The sequence below is a fragment of the Rhineura floridana genome, chromosome 2, assembly GCF_030035675.1.
Source record: "Rhineura floridana isolate rRhiFlo1 chromosome 2, rRhiFlo1.hap2, whole genome shotgun sequence".
Taxonomy (NCBI): domain Eukaryota; kingdom Metazoa; phylum Chordata; class Lepidosauria; order Squamata; family Rhineuridae; genus Rhineura; species Rhineura floridana.
The window spans coordinates 167,559,168-167,573,693 of NC_084481.1; the positions used below are offsets into that span (position 1 = coordinate 167,559,168).

At 40.9% G+C, this 14,526-nt stretch overlaps 1 protein-coding gene across 1 annotated transcript in view; it reads left to right on the forward strand.

The window, feature by feature from the left end:
- SPTBN5 (spectrin beta, non-erythrocytic 5) overlaps nt 1-14,526 on the forward strand; it is a 194,296-nt gene that overhangs the window by 17,277 nt on the left and 162,493 nt on the right. Inside the window, exons 10-15 of the mRNA XM_061611348.1 lie at nt 1,082-1,235; nt 2,895-3,095; nt 6,167-6,373; nt 7,746-7,958; nt 10,376-10,528; nt 11,980-12,110. Of these exons, the coding sequence (XP_061467332.1) occupies nt 1,082-1,235; nt 2,895-3,095; nt 6,167-6,373; nt 7,746-7,958; nt 10,376-10,528; nt 11,980-12,110 (1,059 nt within the window). The remainder of the gene's footprint in view (nt 1-1,081; nt 1,236-2,894; nt 3,096-6,166; nt 6,374-7,745; nt 7,959-10,375; nt 10,529-11,979; nt 12,111-14,526) is intronic.

Genomic DNA, 14,526 nt, shown 5'->3' on the forward strand with positions numbered 1-14,526 from the left:
AAGACTGGTCAATTCTTTTGTTTAAAAGATGCAGGAGTAGAATGTCCTTATTGTGGAACTTCAGGAGTATTTATTGAGCCCCCTAAATGAATGTGTGAGGGGGCAACTGGCTATGCTCCTCTTGTGCCAGCTACAAATTTGGCATTAGTGAGAAAGGGGCCCTATGCACCCACTGACATTTGGTATTAGTGAGAGAGGGTCTACAGAACTGAACTAAGGGCATCCAGTAACTACTCCTGTGAGAGTAGAGGTTTGACCAAATGCCAGTACAACTATGGAAATTGCTGTGCCTTATACTTGTGGACTGGGGTCACATGTTATGTCCTCTGTGCAATGTTAGAGATATGTGAGTGAAGAGGTCAGTCTGCCTCAGTTTAGAATGACTTTGATATAGTGATTAAATATTGTTTTAAAATATCCAGTACACACTTTTGCTTTGTGACTGGAGGCTGTAGGTATGTATGACTGTGTATTTGGGTGGTGGAGGATATTACTAAGCCTTGTGGAGTCTTTTGAAAGTGGACCAAATGGCATGGGAAGTCCTGGTCCTCAAGAATGGTGCTGACAAGTGTTGTAAGATGCAAATCTTCAGATACATGAGCTATAAGGTAATAATGGACATAACATGTAAAGACCTTTGCTTCTGTTTGGAGTGGGCCTGTCTCTTCTTTCCTTAAAGTTGCAAAGGAATTTATTCACTGCTTCTTCCATGTTGTTCATGAAGAAATTCATCAAGGGAAGATACTTGTTATGAAGCAGAACTGAAATTTTAAAAACAACAACACGAGTTTTATGTGAAACCAAGGGAAATGTAGGGAAGTGTCCAAGGCAAAGTATGGTTTTATCAAAACAACTTTAGTATAACTATAAACAAATATTTAGTATAAATATAAACAAATATTTAGTATAAATATAAACAGACAAACAATCTTCTGTGGCTGGTCCAGCTTGTTTATACAATGGGAGCCTGAGTCTTGAGTAAAACCTAGGTTGAAGCTGATCCAGATTCTGATACGTTAGAACTTCTAGAAAACATTATTTTTAAACATCACCAAATGCATTATTTGTTTGTTTGGATTAGGCACTATCAGCTGGAAAACGCTTTGAAGCTTTTTGAGTTTTTCCATGAGTGCAAAGAAGAGGAGCTTTGGTTGTCTGACAAATGGAAGTTGGTGAAGGCGGGAACCTTAGGGCGGGATCTCCATCACATTATAGCATCTCTCCAGAGCCACAAGGTTAGTGACCTAAAAAATCTTGATCACTCCTGCAGGTTTTAGCCTATCCAGAAACCTGGTCATAATACCTATTAGAGGGCTTTCACAATTCCCAGGATTTTCTAGTAGCATACACAATGAAAAACATGTGCAAAAAATTAACAGCAGTTCTAAAAAGGAGAAAAGTAAAGTCTATTTGAACAACTGGTGGTGAAGAAATATGCAAGATTTCAACATAATAAAACCCTTCATGGGCTGAGTAGAAAACTTTGTTAGGTATGAGGCCAAAGTAACTTACCAATTTCCTTATATTGCATGAACAGTGTAACTATAATCAACCCAGAGCCTGTGTCTTTGCACAGAAATTGGCTGATCATACTCAGAAATTGGCTGATTATACAATAGGCCTGGAGAGGCAGTGATCTCATTTCACCCTATTGCCTCTTATTGGTTTAGATAGTCTGATGTCACAGAAGTAGTAAGCAGCCTTGGGCTAAGCAGCTAAATTCCAAATGGGACTTTTTCTTTCTTTCTGATTTTTCTTTGTTTATTTTTATTTGTTTGACTCCCTAAGGGTTAGGGAGGGTTGGATTTGTTAAGAATACGATTTAATTTGCTTAAATGGAATAGTATAAAGTGTTTTTTTATATCCCTGTTGTGGTTGTAGTATGTAAATTTGTTAAATATTCATATTAAAATGGGAATTTGGACCATTAAGCTGAGTTCAACCAATTACTTACAGCAACTGAATGTCTTCACAGTCTTTTAAAGAACATACATAATGTTTCCCTTCAAAACACTGTATAGCTTTTGTTGGTAGGTCAAGAGGCACACCTCTTTACCCAGGCTTTTTACAGTACTGGGAAGTGGGATAAAGTAAGGTACAGTGTTAAGCCGATTCCAGTTGCTCTTGCTTTTAAGTGCTGATGCTTTACTGCAGTTTTTGATATTGTATTATATATTTTTAATTGCATTTAATCTGCCCTGGGACCTTTGGGTGAATGCACAGATGAATAATTAAATAAACGCACAGGCCACTTTTACTACTTATATATGTGAATAATGATAACCATTAAACAACAGGGCTACAGAGTCATGTAACACCACAAAAGCCACATTTTGCTCAAGCCTTTCTCAGGCATATTTTGATAGGTGTTCTAGGATAAGATCAAATATTTAATATTGGGAGAAGGCCTCCCTCATTAGGTGCATTTGCACATCACCATAAGCCATGATTAATGGTTTACCACAAGCATGCAGATTTCTCCTACTTTGCTCTTCCTCACTAGCAAACGAGAGAAACAAACCACAAACCTTGACTTTCCATTGCATCCAAACCAGATATCATGGTTTGTTTTATTCCAAATAAACCATGATTGGTAAGCCAAGAGAAAGCTTTGGCTTCGGATCATTTTTTTTTTTTTGGAGCAAAACAAACCACAACCCCCAGTTCAGATGTAATCCTAAACCAAGCATTGTAGTTTGTTGCTTCCACTCCTTAGCAGAGAGGAACGAAGTGGGAGCAATCTACACATTCATGGTAAACCATTAACCATGGCTTGCTGTGATATATGACCATAGCCATAGCAAATGAACTGTATTTGTGAGATCACAAAAAATTGTAGGGGATCTGGCTTCATACCAGCATCCAGTAATGATCCATTGACTTCCATCTGGCAGACTTTGCAAGCTGAGTGCGATTCTCACCAACTGGTTTGTTCTAAAATCGTCTGCAAGGGCCGGGAGTTAGGTCAGAAAAACCCTTCAAATCAAAAGGATATCCAGAAGGAGACTGACAGCATCCAGAAATTGTGGCAGCAGCTCCAAGATGAGGTAGCCAGATGTAAAAGCCATTTAGAAGCCGCTGCTCTCATCAAACAGGTAAGTTGATCTGCAGTTTGTTCAAAATGGACTTTATTTATTAATAATAAATCTAAAATAGAATATATTAAGATCTTAACCTGCCAATTAAGATCTCATCACGTTAAGATATCATCAACAATAACATAGCCTTGTACATAGCCTTGTTGCACATCTGCTGTGCCCACTGGCTTGTGTGTGCTATTGTTTAACGCCAGATCGGTACACAATAAGACCATACTCATCCATGATTTGATAATGGATGAAGGTGCCGATTTGGTGTGCGTTACCAAGACCTGGGTGGGTGAGCTGGGAGGAGTCGATCTGACCCAGCTTTGCCCACCTGGATACTCGCTGCAGCACCAGCACAAGCTGCAGGAATGGGGGGGAGGAGTTGCTGTGGTCTACAGAACTTCCATCTCAGCCACCAGGAAACTACTCTGTCTTGGAGCTGGCAGTGAGGGCCTGCACCTGGTGTCGGGCCAAGGAGACAGGAAACTAGGGCTGCTGCTGGTGTACCGTCCACCCTGCTGCCCAGCAGCTTCTCTGACTGAGCTGGCAGAGGTCATCTCAGCTGTGGTATTGGAGGAGCCCAGAACGATAGTCCTGGGTGATTTCAATATGCATGCTGAGGCTGCCTCTAGTGTTCCGGCTCGGGACTTCATGGCCCCCATGACGACCATGGGGTTGTCTCAAGTTGTCACTGGCCCGATGCATAGGGCAGGGCACACCCTCGACTTGGTTTTTGCTCCAAATGGAGGAAGGGGTGGTCTGGAAATGGGGAGGATGGATGTCACTCCATTGTCATAGTCAGACCACTTCCTGGTGAAGTTTAGACTTGTAGCTCTGATCCTTCCCTGCAGGGGTGGTGGACAGATTAAGATGGTCCACCCCCAGAGACTAATGGAATCCACTGGATTCCTGAATGCTCAGGGGGAGTTCCCACTAGATAGAGCATGTGACCCTGTTTAAGCCCTTGTCACGCGGTGGAACTGCAAGGCATGTCGGGCTCTTGACACAGTTGCCCCTGAGCACCCTCTCTGGCATTGTGGAGCCCAGTTTGCACCTTGGTACACCAGTGAGCTAAGAGCAATGAAACAGGCTGGACAACAGCTAGAGCACAAGTGACAACAGACATGCTGTGAGGCTGATTGGGCATGAGTAAAACATTATAACCGTGCCTACTGTGTGGGGGTGATGGCAGTGAAGAAGGCGCACTTCTCTGCCTCCATCACATCCTCAAGTAGCCATCCCTTTAGGGAAGGTGATTGAGAGGGTTGTGGCACAGCAATTGCAAGTACTCTTGGATGAAACAGATTATCTTGGCCCGTTCCAGTCTGGATTCAGGCCTGGTTATGGGACTGAATCAGCGTTGGTCGCCCTGTTAGATGACCTTTAGATGACCTTTATCGGGAGAAGGACAGGGAGGGTGCAACCCTGTTACTCTTACTTTATCTCTCAGTGACGTTTGATAACATTGACCATGGTATCCTTCTGGGCCGACTTGGTGAGATGGGTATTGGAGGAACTGTTTTACAGTGGTTCCAATCCTATCTCCAGGGTTGTTTTCAGATAATAGCATTGGGTGATTGTCTTTTGGCCCCCTGGCAGTTGTGCTGTGGGGTGCCGCAGGGTACCATCTTGTCCCCCATGCTGTTTAACATCTATATGAAGCCCTTGGAAGTGGTCATCAGGAGATTTGGGGTGAGGTGTCAGCAGTACGCTGATGATACCCAGCTCTTTTTTCCTGTAACATCTGAATTGGGAGAGGCTGTACAAGCCCTGGACTGCTGCCTGGACTCGGTGGTGGGCTGGATGAGGGCCAATAAACTGAGTCTGAATCCTAGCAAGATGGAGGCACTATGGGTTGGCAGTTCCCGAGTTCGGATAATTGGTCAGTTGCCTACTTTGGATGGGGTCATACTCTCTCTGAAAGAGCAGGTCCATAGTCTGGGGGTTCTCCTGGATCCATCTTTGTCACTAGAGGCCCAGGTGACTTCCGTGGCTAGGAGTGCCTTTTACCAGCTTCAACTGGTAAGACAGCTGCAGCCGTTTCTGGACTGGGATAGCCTGACGACTGTTGTCCACACACTGGTAACCTCCAGGCTGGATTACTGTAATGTGCTGTATGTGGGACTGCCCTTGAGATTGGTCCGGCAGCTGCAGCTGGTGCAAAATGTGATGGTGAGACTGCTCCCTGGGGCAGGGTATCACCAACATGTCACCCCGCTGCTGAAAGAATTGCACTGGCTGCCCAGTTGCTACGGGGCCAAGTTCAAGGTTCTAGTTTTGGTCTACAAAGTCCTATACAGCTTAGGACCAGGATACGTGAAAGACCATCTTACCCCTTATATACCCAGTCGATCACTGTGCTCTGCAGGTGAGCACCTCCTACAGATACCATCTTATCAGGAGGTCTGTTCTGCACAACATACGAAACGGACCTTTAGTGTGGTGGCACCTATCCTGTGGAACGCCCTACCGTTAAATATTAGGCTTCTACATTAGATTGCCTTCAAAGCTTTTTTAAAAAAATGTTTTTAAAGTTGTTTTGTTTTAATGTATTTTAATGTCTGTTTTTATGATGTTTTAAAGTGTTTTTAGTGATTTTGTTTGCCACCCTGGGCTCCTGCTGGGAGGAAGGGCGGGATATAAATTGAATGATAAACAAATAAATAAATAAACTTAAGCACTTGCCTGATTGCTCTTGGTGACTAAGAACTGTATGCAGGTGAGTGAGCAGGCTGAGAGAAGAGGAATGGACTTCTCAATCTCACTTTTGCACCTAGCATGAAGCCAAGAGGGCTGCTAGAGGAAGGAGAGCCCCACCTCTACATCCACCAGTAGGCTGCTAGAGCAGGGATGGATCTCACTGCTCCTCCTTTTCCATAGCCTAGTCCAATTTTTCTCAGGCAAGTAACTTACTTACAAGGCTGCAACAACAGTAATGCTTAAGCAGGACTAGCCTTTTCCCTCTTTGATTCTGAGGAAATAGTTGTTTTACTTCTGATTTGTTTCTCTTTTAATGTAATATTGTCAGCACGCCACAGGCAGATAGGATAACAACATAATTATCCTATTTCCTCCATTAGTACTTTGCTGATATTGATGAGGTGGAGTCCTGGCTGCAGGAACAACATACCCTCCTAGCTAGCAAGGATTATGGGAAGGATGAATCCAGTGCAGAAGCTTTGTTGCATCGCCACTTTCGTTTGGAGAAGGAGATTGCTGCATATTCTTCAGAAATAAGCCACTTGGAAGATCAGGCTCATTCTGTGGCAAAGCAGGCTGCATCAGTGGTACGTAGCATCCACAGGGGTGTAGTCATCCAGGGACTTGAGGGATCTTAGACCCTTTACTTTTTTGGGATCAGGGTCCCTATGTCTTCAGCATCAGAGCTTGGAAAAGTTACTTTTTTGAACTACAGCTCCCATCAGCCTAATCCAGTGGCCATGTTGCCTAGGGCTGATGGGAGTTGTAGTTCAAAAAAGTAACTTTTCCAAGCTCTGTTCAGCATCCTATGAACCAATCAGCATGAAAGGGCAGTGTGTTAGTTGAGAGAAGAGTCTTCTAACCTGCTTCCTCACTCTTTCCTTCTGATTGATAGATAACACTCTCCCCTTTCATGCTTATTGACTTCTAGGGATGTCTGTTGTTGTAGGAGAAGGCATTAATAAGGATCTCATTCTCAACCTAGCAGCAAAAAAAGGGGGGGGGAGAGGTGTGACTGTGACTATCATGAAGGGACCCAGCGCTTCTGAATTTGCCACTACACTGCTGAGCATCCAAGCTCTTTTCATCCCATTTTTATTAACTTACATATCAGTTTGTTCCAAATATGGTTGCTCTTGATGATGTACCCAGATAAAACCTGAGTAGACCCAGACACAATTTGGTCTTTTAGTTCTCATCGGACCATGTTTGAATGAAATGATTTTCTCCTATTCATCTTCATTCCCTGTGATGATATTTCCCTCCCAAAGCCTTTCTGTAGATTTGTCCCTTCAATCTTCATATCTTTATGTTTACTCAACATCCTAGAATTGTATGCTAATAAACTTATTACTGATCCATAATACCTAGTGTTAAATTTATAAAATGAGAATTATTCATCTTTAAAAGTGCATGGAAGCCCTGTTCTCATCCAACTGGCTGAGTTGAGGTAAACTCTTTTTTTAGAACATTCTGTGAGATCTATCCTCTCCAGCCAGCCTGGTAATGTAACCAAAAGTTAGTGACTTTTTTTGTATGGGTGATAGGAGCCCTGGTACAGTTTTGGGAGCTAATTAGAAGATTTAAAGTTTTGGATTTAAAATTTTAACACTGATAATGTACCTGTTCGTTCCTATACAGTGAGACCAGTTTTGTAACATTCTCAGCTATTGCTCTCATATTCATTGCTCCTGGAAAAAAACTTTTTTTTTTCCAAATCAACACACGAAAGCAGCCTTGCCACACAAATATTACATACTGCCAATTTAGATAGTGATAGTGAGCTAATTTTAAAAACTCTCTGCTACCCTTAGATCTTGTTCTTCTAGGTGTGTCTTACCTTAACAATGCCTTTTTGTGTCTGAGTATTGACATAAACGTAAGTAAATATATTTTGAGTTTGTGAGGAATGCCAGCCTCAACATCACAGAATTGTTATTTGGTTCTTTCTTTTGACAGATGGTATCCATGCCGACAGCAAACACAGAGATCTACAACAGCGCAAATCAGAGAGTAACTAAAGCACCAGCAAGTCATTCTATGTCACGGATGTCTGTTCAAGGAACATTCACTGGCCCATTTGGCTCTGATCCTCATTTTGTTACAGAAAACATTTGGAAAACACAGAATAAAATTAACTTATTGTATGAAAGACTTCAGACCATGGCTGAGGTATCATGTTTTTGTCATAATATTTTGAGTCCCCACCCCTCCTTTCTAAAGACATAGAGTAATAGTTTATAGAGCCACATTGCAGCTTTTGCTTTTTGCTGTCCTGGCTCCAGGTATAAAAACTTAATGCAGCTTTTAGAGTTTACTCGGAAGAGAAGATACCAAGAATTATGAAATATATTGCTGAAAAACAGTTTTTATGTGTTGTCTGCCCTATTGCAAAACGTCTGGTGGATAACATGCCTGACAAATGCCAGTTTCCTCTAGTCATGGAAAAGGCTCTAATGGAAAAGGCTGATTTTAAAAATGCTCAGAGTCAGAGCCAGAGTAATATTTTACGGCAACCATCAAGAATGGCTCTCTACATGTCACAGTTATTCAAACGTGGTAAATAAATGGTACTGTTAAGAGAGCATATTATCTCATCCATCCTTAAGATCAGCCATGACTGAAGACAGATTTGTTGGCCCAAACCATTATATCCTGAGACTTCCACCACCCAAGCGGTGCTTCACCTTCCCCACCCCCAGGATTTTTTTTTTTAATTCTCTTTTTAATTTGTGACATAATGGACAATGACAGTCTCCATTTAAAGAATGACAGCTTGTTTTAAGATCAGCAGCAATTTAAGAATAGGATCCTCTGAAAAATGCAGTGAATAAGGCAGGGCGAGTACACAACAAAAGCCTCATCTGGAAGACCCCCCACCCAAAAGTCTGCTCACTCAAGACTCTCCCTGACTGAGAGTGGATTTTTCATGAAAACAATTACCTTATAATTACTTAAGTGATCCTGGAAAAAACCAGCCAGTTTTAATATGCCTTTTGAAGAGTTAAATATTAGAACTTGGTATTAGGGACTAGAGTTCACCCCTTAGACTTCTCTTTGCTTTGCTTTTCAGTTTCAGTTTTGTTCTCTGCCCAGCCAGCAATAAAGAAGCATATTTCTTTGCCTACAGTAAGAAGTTGTTTGTGCTGTGGTTATGATTATGAGTAGAGCAGGACTGGCTGCTTGTTGCTAAAGGGTGAAATAAAGAGATAATGTAAGGTGATCTGAAAAATACCTTAAGTTACCTTTTACCCTTTTAAAGCACTCAATATGCTCGCAATCATAGTGGCTATTTTTTCTTCTTTTTCTTGAGTTCTCTATGGCAAAGGATGAAAACAGCGCTAGGGGAACAGACACACTGCTGTGTACTCCTGTGCATGCTATAGTCAGTTGGCTGCCTGGATTATCACCTAGGCTGTAACTTAGGCCTAATTTCTGATTTTGTCAGAATGTTGATACATTTTTACATTAATTCTAGGAAAAATTGAAAGCTACAACTGTTCTAAAGTATGATTTTTATGTGCTACACATTTTGTTTCTCTCTGAAAAGGTGTATTGTGAACCTATCATTCAGAACGCTTTCTTGCATGTGTATCAAGAATGTTCATGTTTATGTAAGGACGTCTATTATGCAGTCAAATATTTTACAAAGTTAAGGACTCATCCTCATCGATTTCAACAAGTCATTGTTGGAGTCATTATTGCGTATTGTTCTCAGCACCACTCTTCCTAAATGCTTGTCTATGGTTCTAATGTAATGTGCTCCTACTCTGTTTCTAGACCTGTAACAGTAGTAGTAGTAGTAGTAGTAGTGTTGTCAACACAACATTAAAACTGAATTTTTTAGAAAACAAGCTCTGCACTAGTTTTTAACTCCTTAATTATAGGATAAACTACTCTGTTTTACAGCTTTTGGTATCACCTTGTTCACTATATCCTTAACATCCTTTTCCATTATGAAACAAAAATATGCCAGTCATTTAATTCTTGGTGTTCATACTAAATCTTATGTTAACTTGACCTTTACACAGATTGTTAACTTACATAATGGACTGTCTGCATAGAGGAGAAGTGAGGGGGGGGCTCATGACCTTTGCCTTCCCCTGGCATGGCCCTCACATTCTCTCCACCAGTGCGGGGGGGAGAGATTAGTTAGTGCTATGTGCCTCCATCCCAAAAATGCTCCACCTAGAAATGTGGCTGCCCCACCTAAAAAGGAAGACTGGCTACAGGGCTGTTCGCACTCCAAGTTTCTCCTGAGAGAAGAAATTTTATCTGAAATCTATGGACAGTAGCATTATTTGAAATATGTAGTGGCTCCCATCTTTCACACATTGATTTGACAGGAGTAATGCACAAATAATGGCATAGGACTAGTGCCCAAATTTCCACAAATAGCTAGCTCTTGGTGATTTGAGGGTGCCTCAACTCTGAATTTGTTACTAAGCATACTGTTTGTTTATCTATTACCTTTATAGACTGTCTTTTAATTAAAAAAAACCCTGGATTATGCTGATATATTTATATACTTTTACCAGTATCATACTTATTTTAAGTACAATGTCTCGGTGCTTATTCCTCCAAAACAGCACAGGAAAAAAGAGTTAGAAGAAAGGATCCGACTCTACCAGTTCTACAGTTCCTGTGAAGAATTTCAGTCTTGGATAGATGACAAAGAGAAAATTTTCCGGACCATTCAGCCAAAAGCAGATAATGTGGAGACTATGCAGCAGAAATACCAGGTGCTATTCTTCCCTACAGTTTCCCTGGCATTCTTACTCAGAGCCATAATTTACCTCAGTCTCTGATTTGTATGTATTAGCCAGGGTTGAAATCAGAAGAACAATTTCAGATTTCACTAAAAGGCAACAAAGACTTGTTACGGGATGTGTGTGTTTCCTGGCAAATGTCAAAAGTCTACAGGATTAAATTGGAAGCCATATAATTCAAAACATTTTCTTGTGGTTCTTTTTTAGTACCTCATAACTATAGCATTGTTATGAACACAGGTTAAACAGCCCTTGAAAGGGAGTTGTGCCTTTGGCATGCAAACCTACATAGTAGTATATAGGTGCACTTTGTTGTTGGTAATACTAATAACTCAATAGTCACTTGCCATAAATATAGGTGTTTTGAAAAAGAATTACATGCAGGCTAAAACCCCAGGTGCTATACCCCCCTCGAGACCCTCCCAGAATAGCATCCCTGGATGAACTTGGAAGTTCAAGTCTATTAAAGAATCAACAACCCCTGACAAGATCAAGAGCTCTTGAATTATCTTGCTTTCAATCCAAGCTGTTTTTTTACTGCTGCTATGCAGAAATTCCTGCAGCCCACAATGCCCTGAAATGTACTGTGATCAGAGAATGACCAGTCAACTGTAGTGGAATGCACAGTGATCTGAGATAACTGACAAGAGTACGTGGCTGAATCACTCTGAAATTTCTTGTTTGTGTGAAAAGAGTGTTTGTCAAAAGGTAAATTTGCAAAGGAAACGTTATTTCACATCAACTGCTTAATACAAGAGAATGTGGAATATCCATCTCTTTACTTCTCGAGATGTTAAACAAGGAAAACAGGAGTAGCTATGTGAAAGTGAAGCATAATACCACTGAAGTTAATGTGGGAAGTAAATTAATCCTGGTTTGGAAAGCAATCTAAAGATGAGAGAACTTCCAGAGAGTAGCTATCTTAGTCTATAGCAGCAAGAACCAGTTTGTAGCACCTTAAAGACTAACAGGTTTATTATAGCTCAAGCTTTCATGGACCTGAATCCACTTCATTTTATGTTCTGTTGGCAGGTGTGTTTATACTCACTCACTCTATCTATCTATAATCAATGGGTCAAATGAAGTACAAAAATACAGTCTGTGATCATTCTTTGTAGACCCTAATATAAGCAAAGTGACCATTCACAGAAGGAGCAACTGATGATAACACAATTATCCTAGAATTACTAATTCCTCAAATGAGAGAGGAAGCCATTGTCTCAATTCAAGACTAAATAGAATTAAACATCTTAATCACTTCTAATTCAGCAATTTCATGCTATAGTTTCAATGAGAGAATCTCTAATTATTAATGTGTAAAAAACCTCAGTGTAAAATAGGTTATCCATGGTTTGTTAGTTAAATTCTGTAACTTCTAAGAGCTAAACAATAATTTAATTGCTGTCATGCTCTCTGTTTCTCAGAGTTTTCTAATGGAATTGGCTGCTGGGAAGAGCCAATTGGATGAGATCAGCTGCTTAGCAGATATGTTTTCAAAGAGCAGTCCTGGAAAACAGAACGAGATTCAAATCCATAAGGAAGAGATAAGGATGAGGTAAATGGTGGGCCATGCAAAGTTAGCCCAGTGATGTCTAAGGGATGATTCTCAATTTAAATATGTTTCTGCTACTGATTTTCAAGCATAAATTACCTGCGGATCTTATCAAGTCCAAAGGCAGAACTTGTAAAATTTTATATGTGCTTTTTCTGAAAAATTTGGATACAGGTGACAGATAAGGCTTCTACTATGAAGTATTTGTAAGGTACAAACACACTTAATTTTACATGGATTTAGCCCTTATTTGTGATGAAAGCATGTATATTTTTTATTCGAGCAAAGCACAAGTATAAAATGTACCTAACGTACAAAATATAAAGTGAGAATTGGACTTACTGACCAAACTAGATGTGGTTAATTAAGTGAATACAACCAATATGCACATTTTTGTTATGTAAATAACAGCCTATGAGGAAAGCCTGATCAACCTTGGGAGGTGGAGAAAACAGTCTAACTCTTTTTATCTTTGAGTGCTTCCAGATGGAGGTTTGTTGTGGGATTGGTGTTCCTCAGGTATGCAAGTTTTTAGCTTGCTTTGCAGTGTCCCTAAACTGTCATTGTCAGCAAAATGCCAGTCAATATTTTCCCTCCATTTAATTTGGATTAACCCTTTCAGAGGAAAATCTGTTAAGTTTTTTTAAAAAAACAACTGTTGCCAATGGCCTAGTTGTAAAATTTCAGCAACCTGCTCACAAGGAGCTTCTCTTGAAATGCAAACAACAGCTTCAGAGAAGCAATTTTTGTCATATTGTGGAAGGAAGGAAGGAAGGAAGGAAGGAAGGAAGGAAGGAAGGAAGGAAGGAAGGAAGGAAGGAAGGTCGTAGCTCAGTGGTAGAGCATCTTCCTTGCATGCAGAAGGTCCAAGTTCACTCCCTGGCATCTCTGTATAGGGCTCAGAGAGACTCCTGTCTGAAACCCAGAAGACCTGCTACTAGTCAGTGTCGATACTACTGCCCTAGATGAATTAATGGTCTAACAATTTAAGGCAGCATGTTTCTGCTCCTGTGTTAAGCATTTTTCCTCCACCACAAATGTCCTGTGGCTGCTCAGGCTTCCCCTGGGCTGCTATTTACATAACTAAAAAGTTGCACGCAATAGCATTCATGCAATTAACATCATACACAATTTAGCTCTTAGTGAGGCAGTTGTGAGCATCCAGTAGTAGCTGGTGTGGTGAGGCGGAGCTGCAGAGCCACTCTTCCAATACCAGCATCTCTGTGGCTTACTTGGGTGGGGTGGGGCAGCAACAAGGTTAGACCTCTAAAAATGCACTGACTGGAGCACCGGATTAGCTCCACCAGTGTCCGCTCAGTACCAACTTTCCTGCTGCCCCAACCCTGCCCAGATAAACTGTCTGGGGGGTGCTCCATGGCTCTGCCCCACGGCACCAGCTGACACTGGGGCATACAAAGCTGGTCTCAGATTTGACAACACTTTGGCACTATGTCTGCGTCTGTATTGCAATTGCTTTTTAATATATTCTTAAACTTTTCTTAAAATGTTTTTAATCTTAGAAGATGTTTTGAAAGCTTTTTTAAGAAACGTTTTTAAAGATGTTTTTGTTTTAATGTGTTTTAAAGTTTGTTTTTATGATGTTTTAAAGTTTTTAGTGCTTTTGTTTGCCGCCCTGGGCTCCTGCTGGGAGGAAGGGCAGGATATAAATCAAATAAATAAATATGTTCTCTCTGTCATTTGATACAGAAATGTATATTGCAAAAATATATTTTGCTTAATAAACAGACCCCCCCCCCAAATTAATATAATTAGGGGATACTTTGATCCAGGGATCATAGCCTAAAGTCCTGGGATATTTTGAAAAGCTGCAGGATTAGTGTCATCCATAACTCTTCCATATGAGAGAACATGTAGTGGTGGCCCAATTTATGTACAAGGATGGAGAACCTTTGGCTATCCAGATGTAGTTGGCCTACAACTCCCATCACCCCTGAGTCTTGACCATTGGCCGTGCTGAGATTGATGGAAGTTATAGTCCAGCACCATCTGAATGGCCACAGGTTCCCCATCCCTGTTTTTGACACTGAGATGCGTGTTTGCTTACACAAGATTAGAGATGTGAAGGCCTAGAAAAAAACCTGGAATAAATAGAGGGGGGAAACAGGGGTGTTTTTCCCCAAGCCTTTTTTTAAAAAAAAAATTGGGAAAAATGGGGGGGACAGCTTCCCCCCAATATTTTCTCATTTTTTCCAGGCCTTCACATCTCTGCACAGGATAAAGCAGGGTATACATTGAAATCACCTTATTCTTAATGAAATATGATATATATGTTGAGACTTCCTATACCTTCAAGTTAATTTCAGAGTAAAATGTCTCTGAACATATGCAGAGTTCCTTTTCCCTCATGACTTATTAGACATAGCCCAGCAGCAGGGTCCCCATTGCAGCAGTTTTTTTC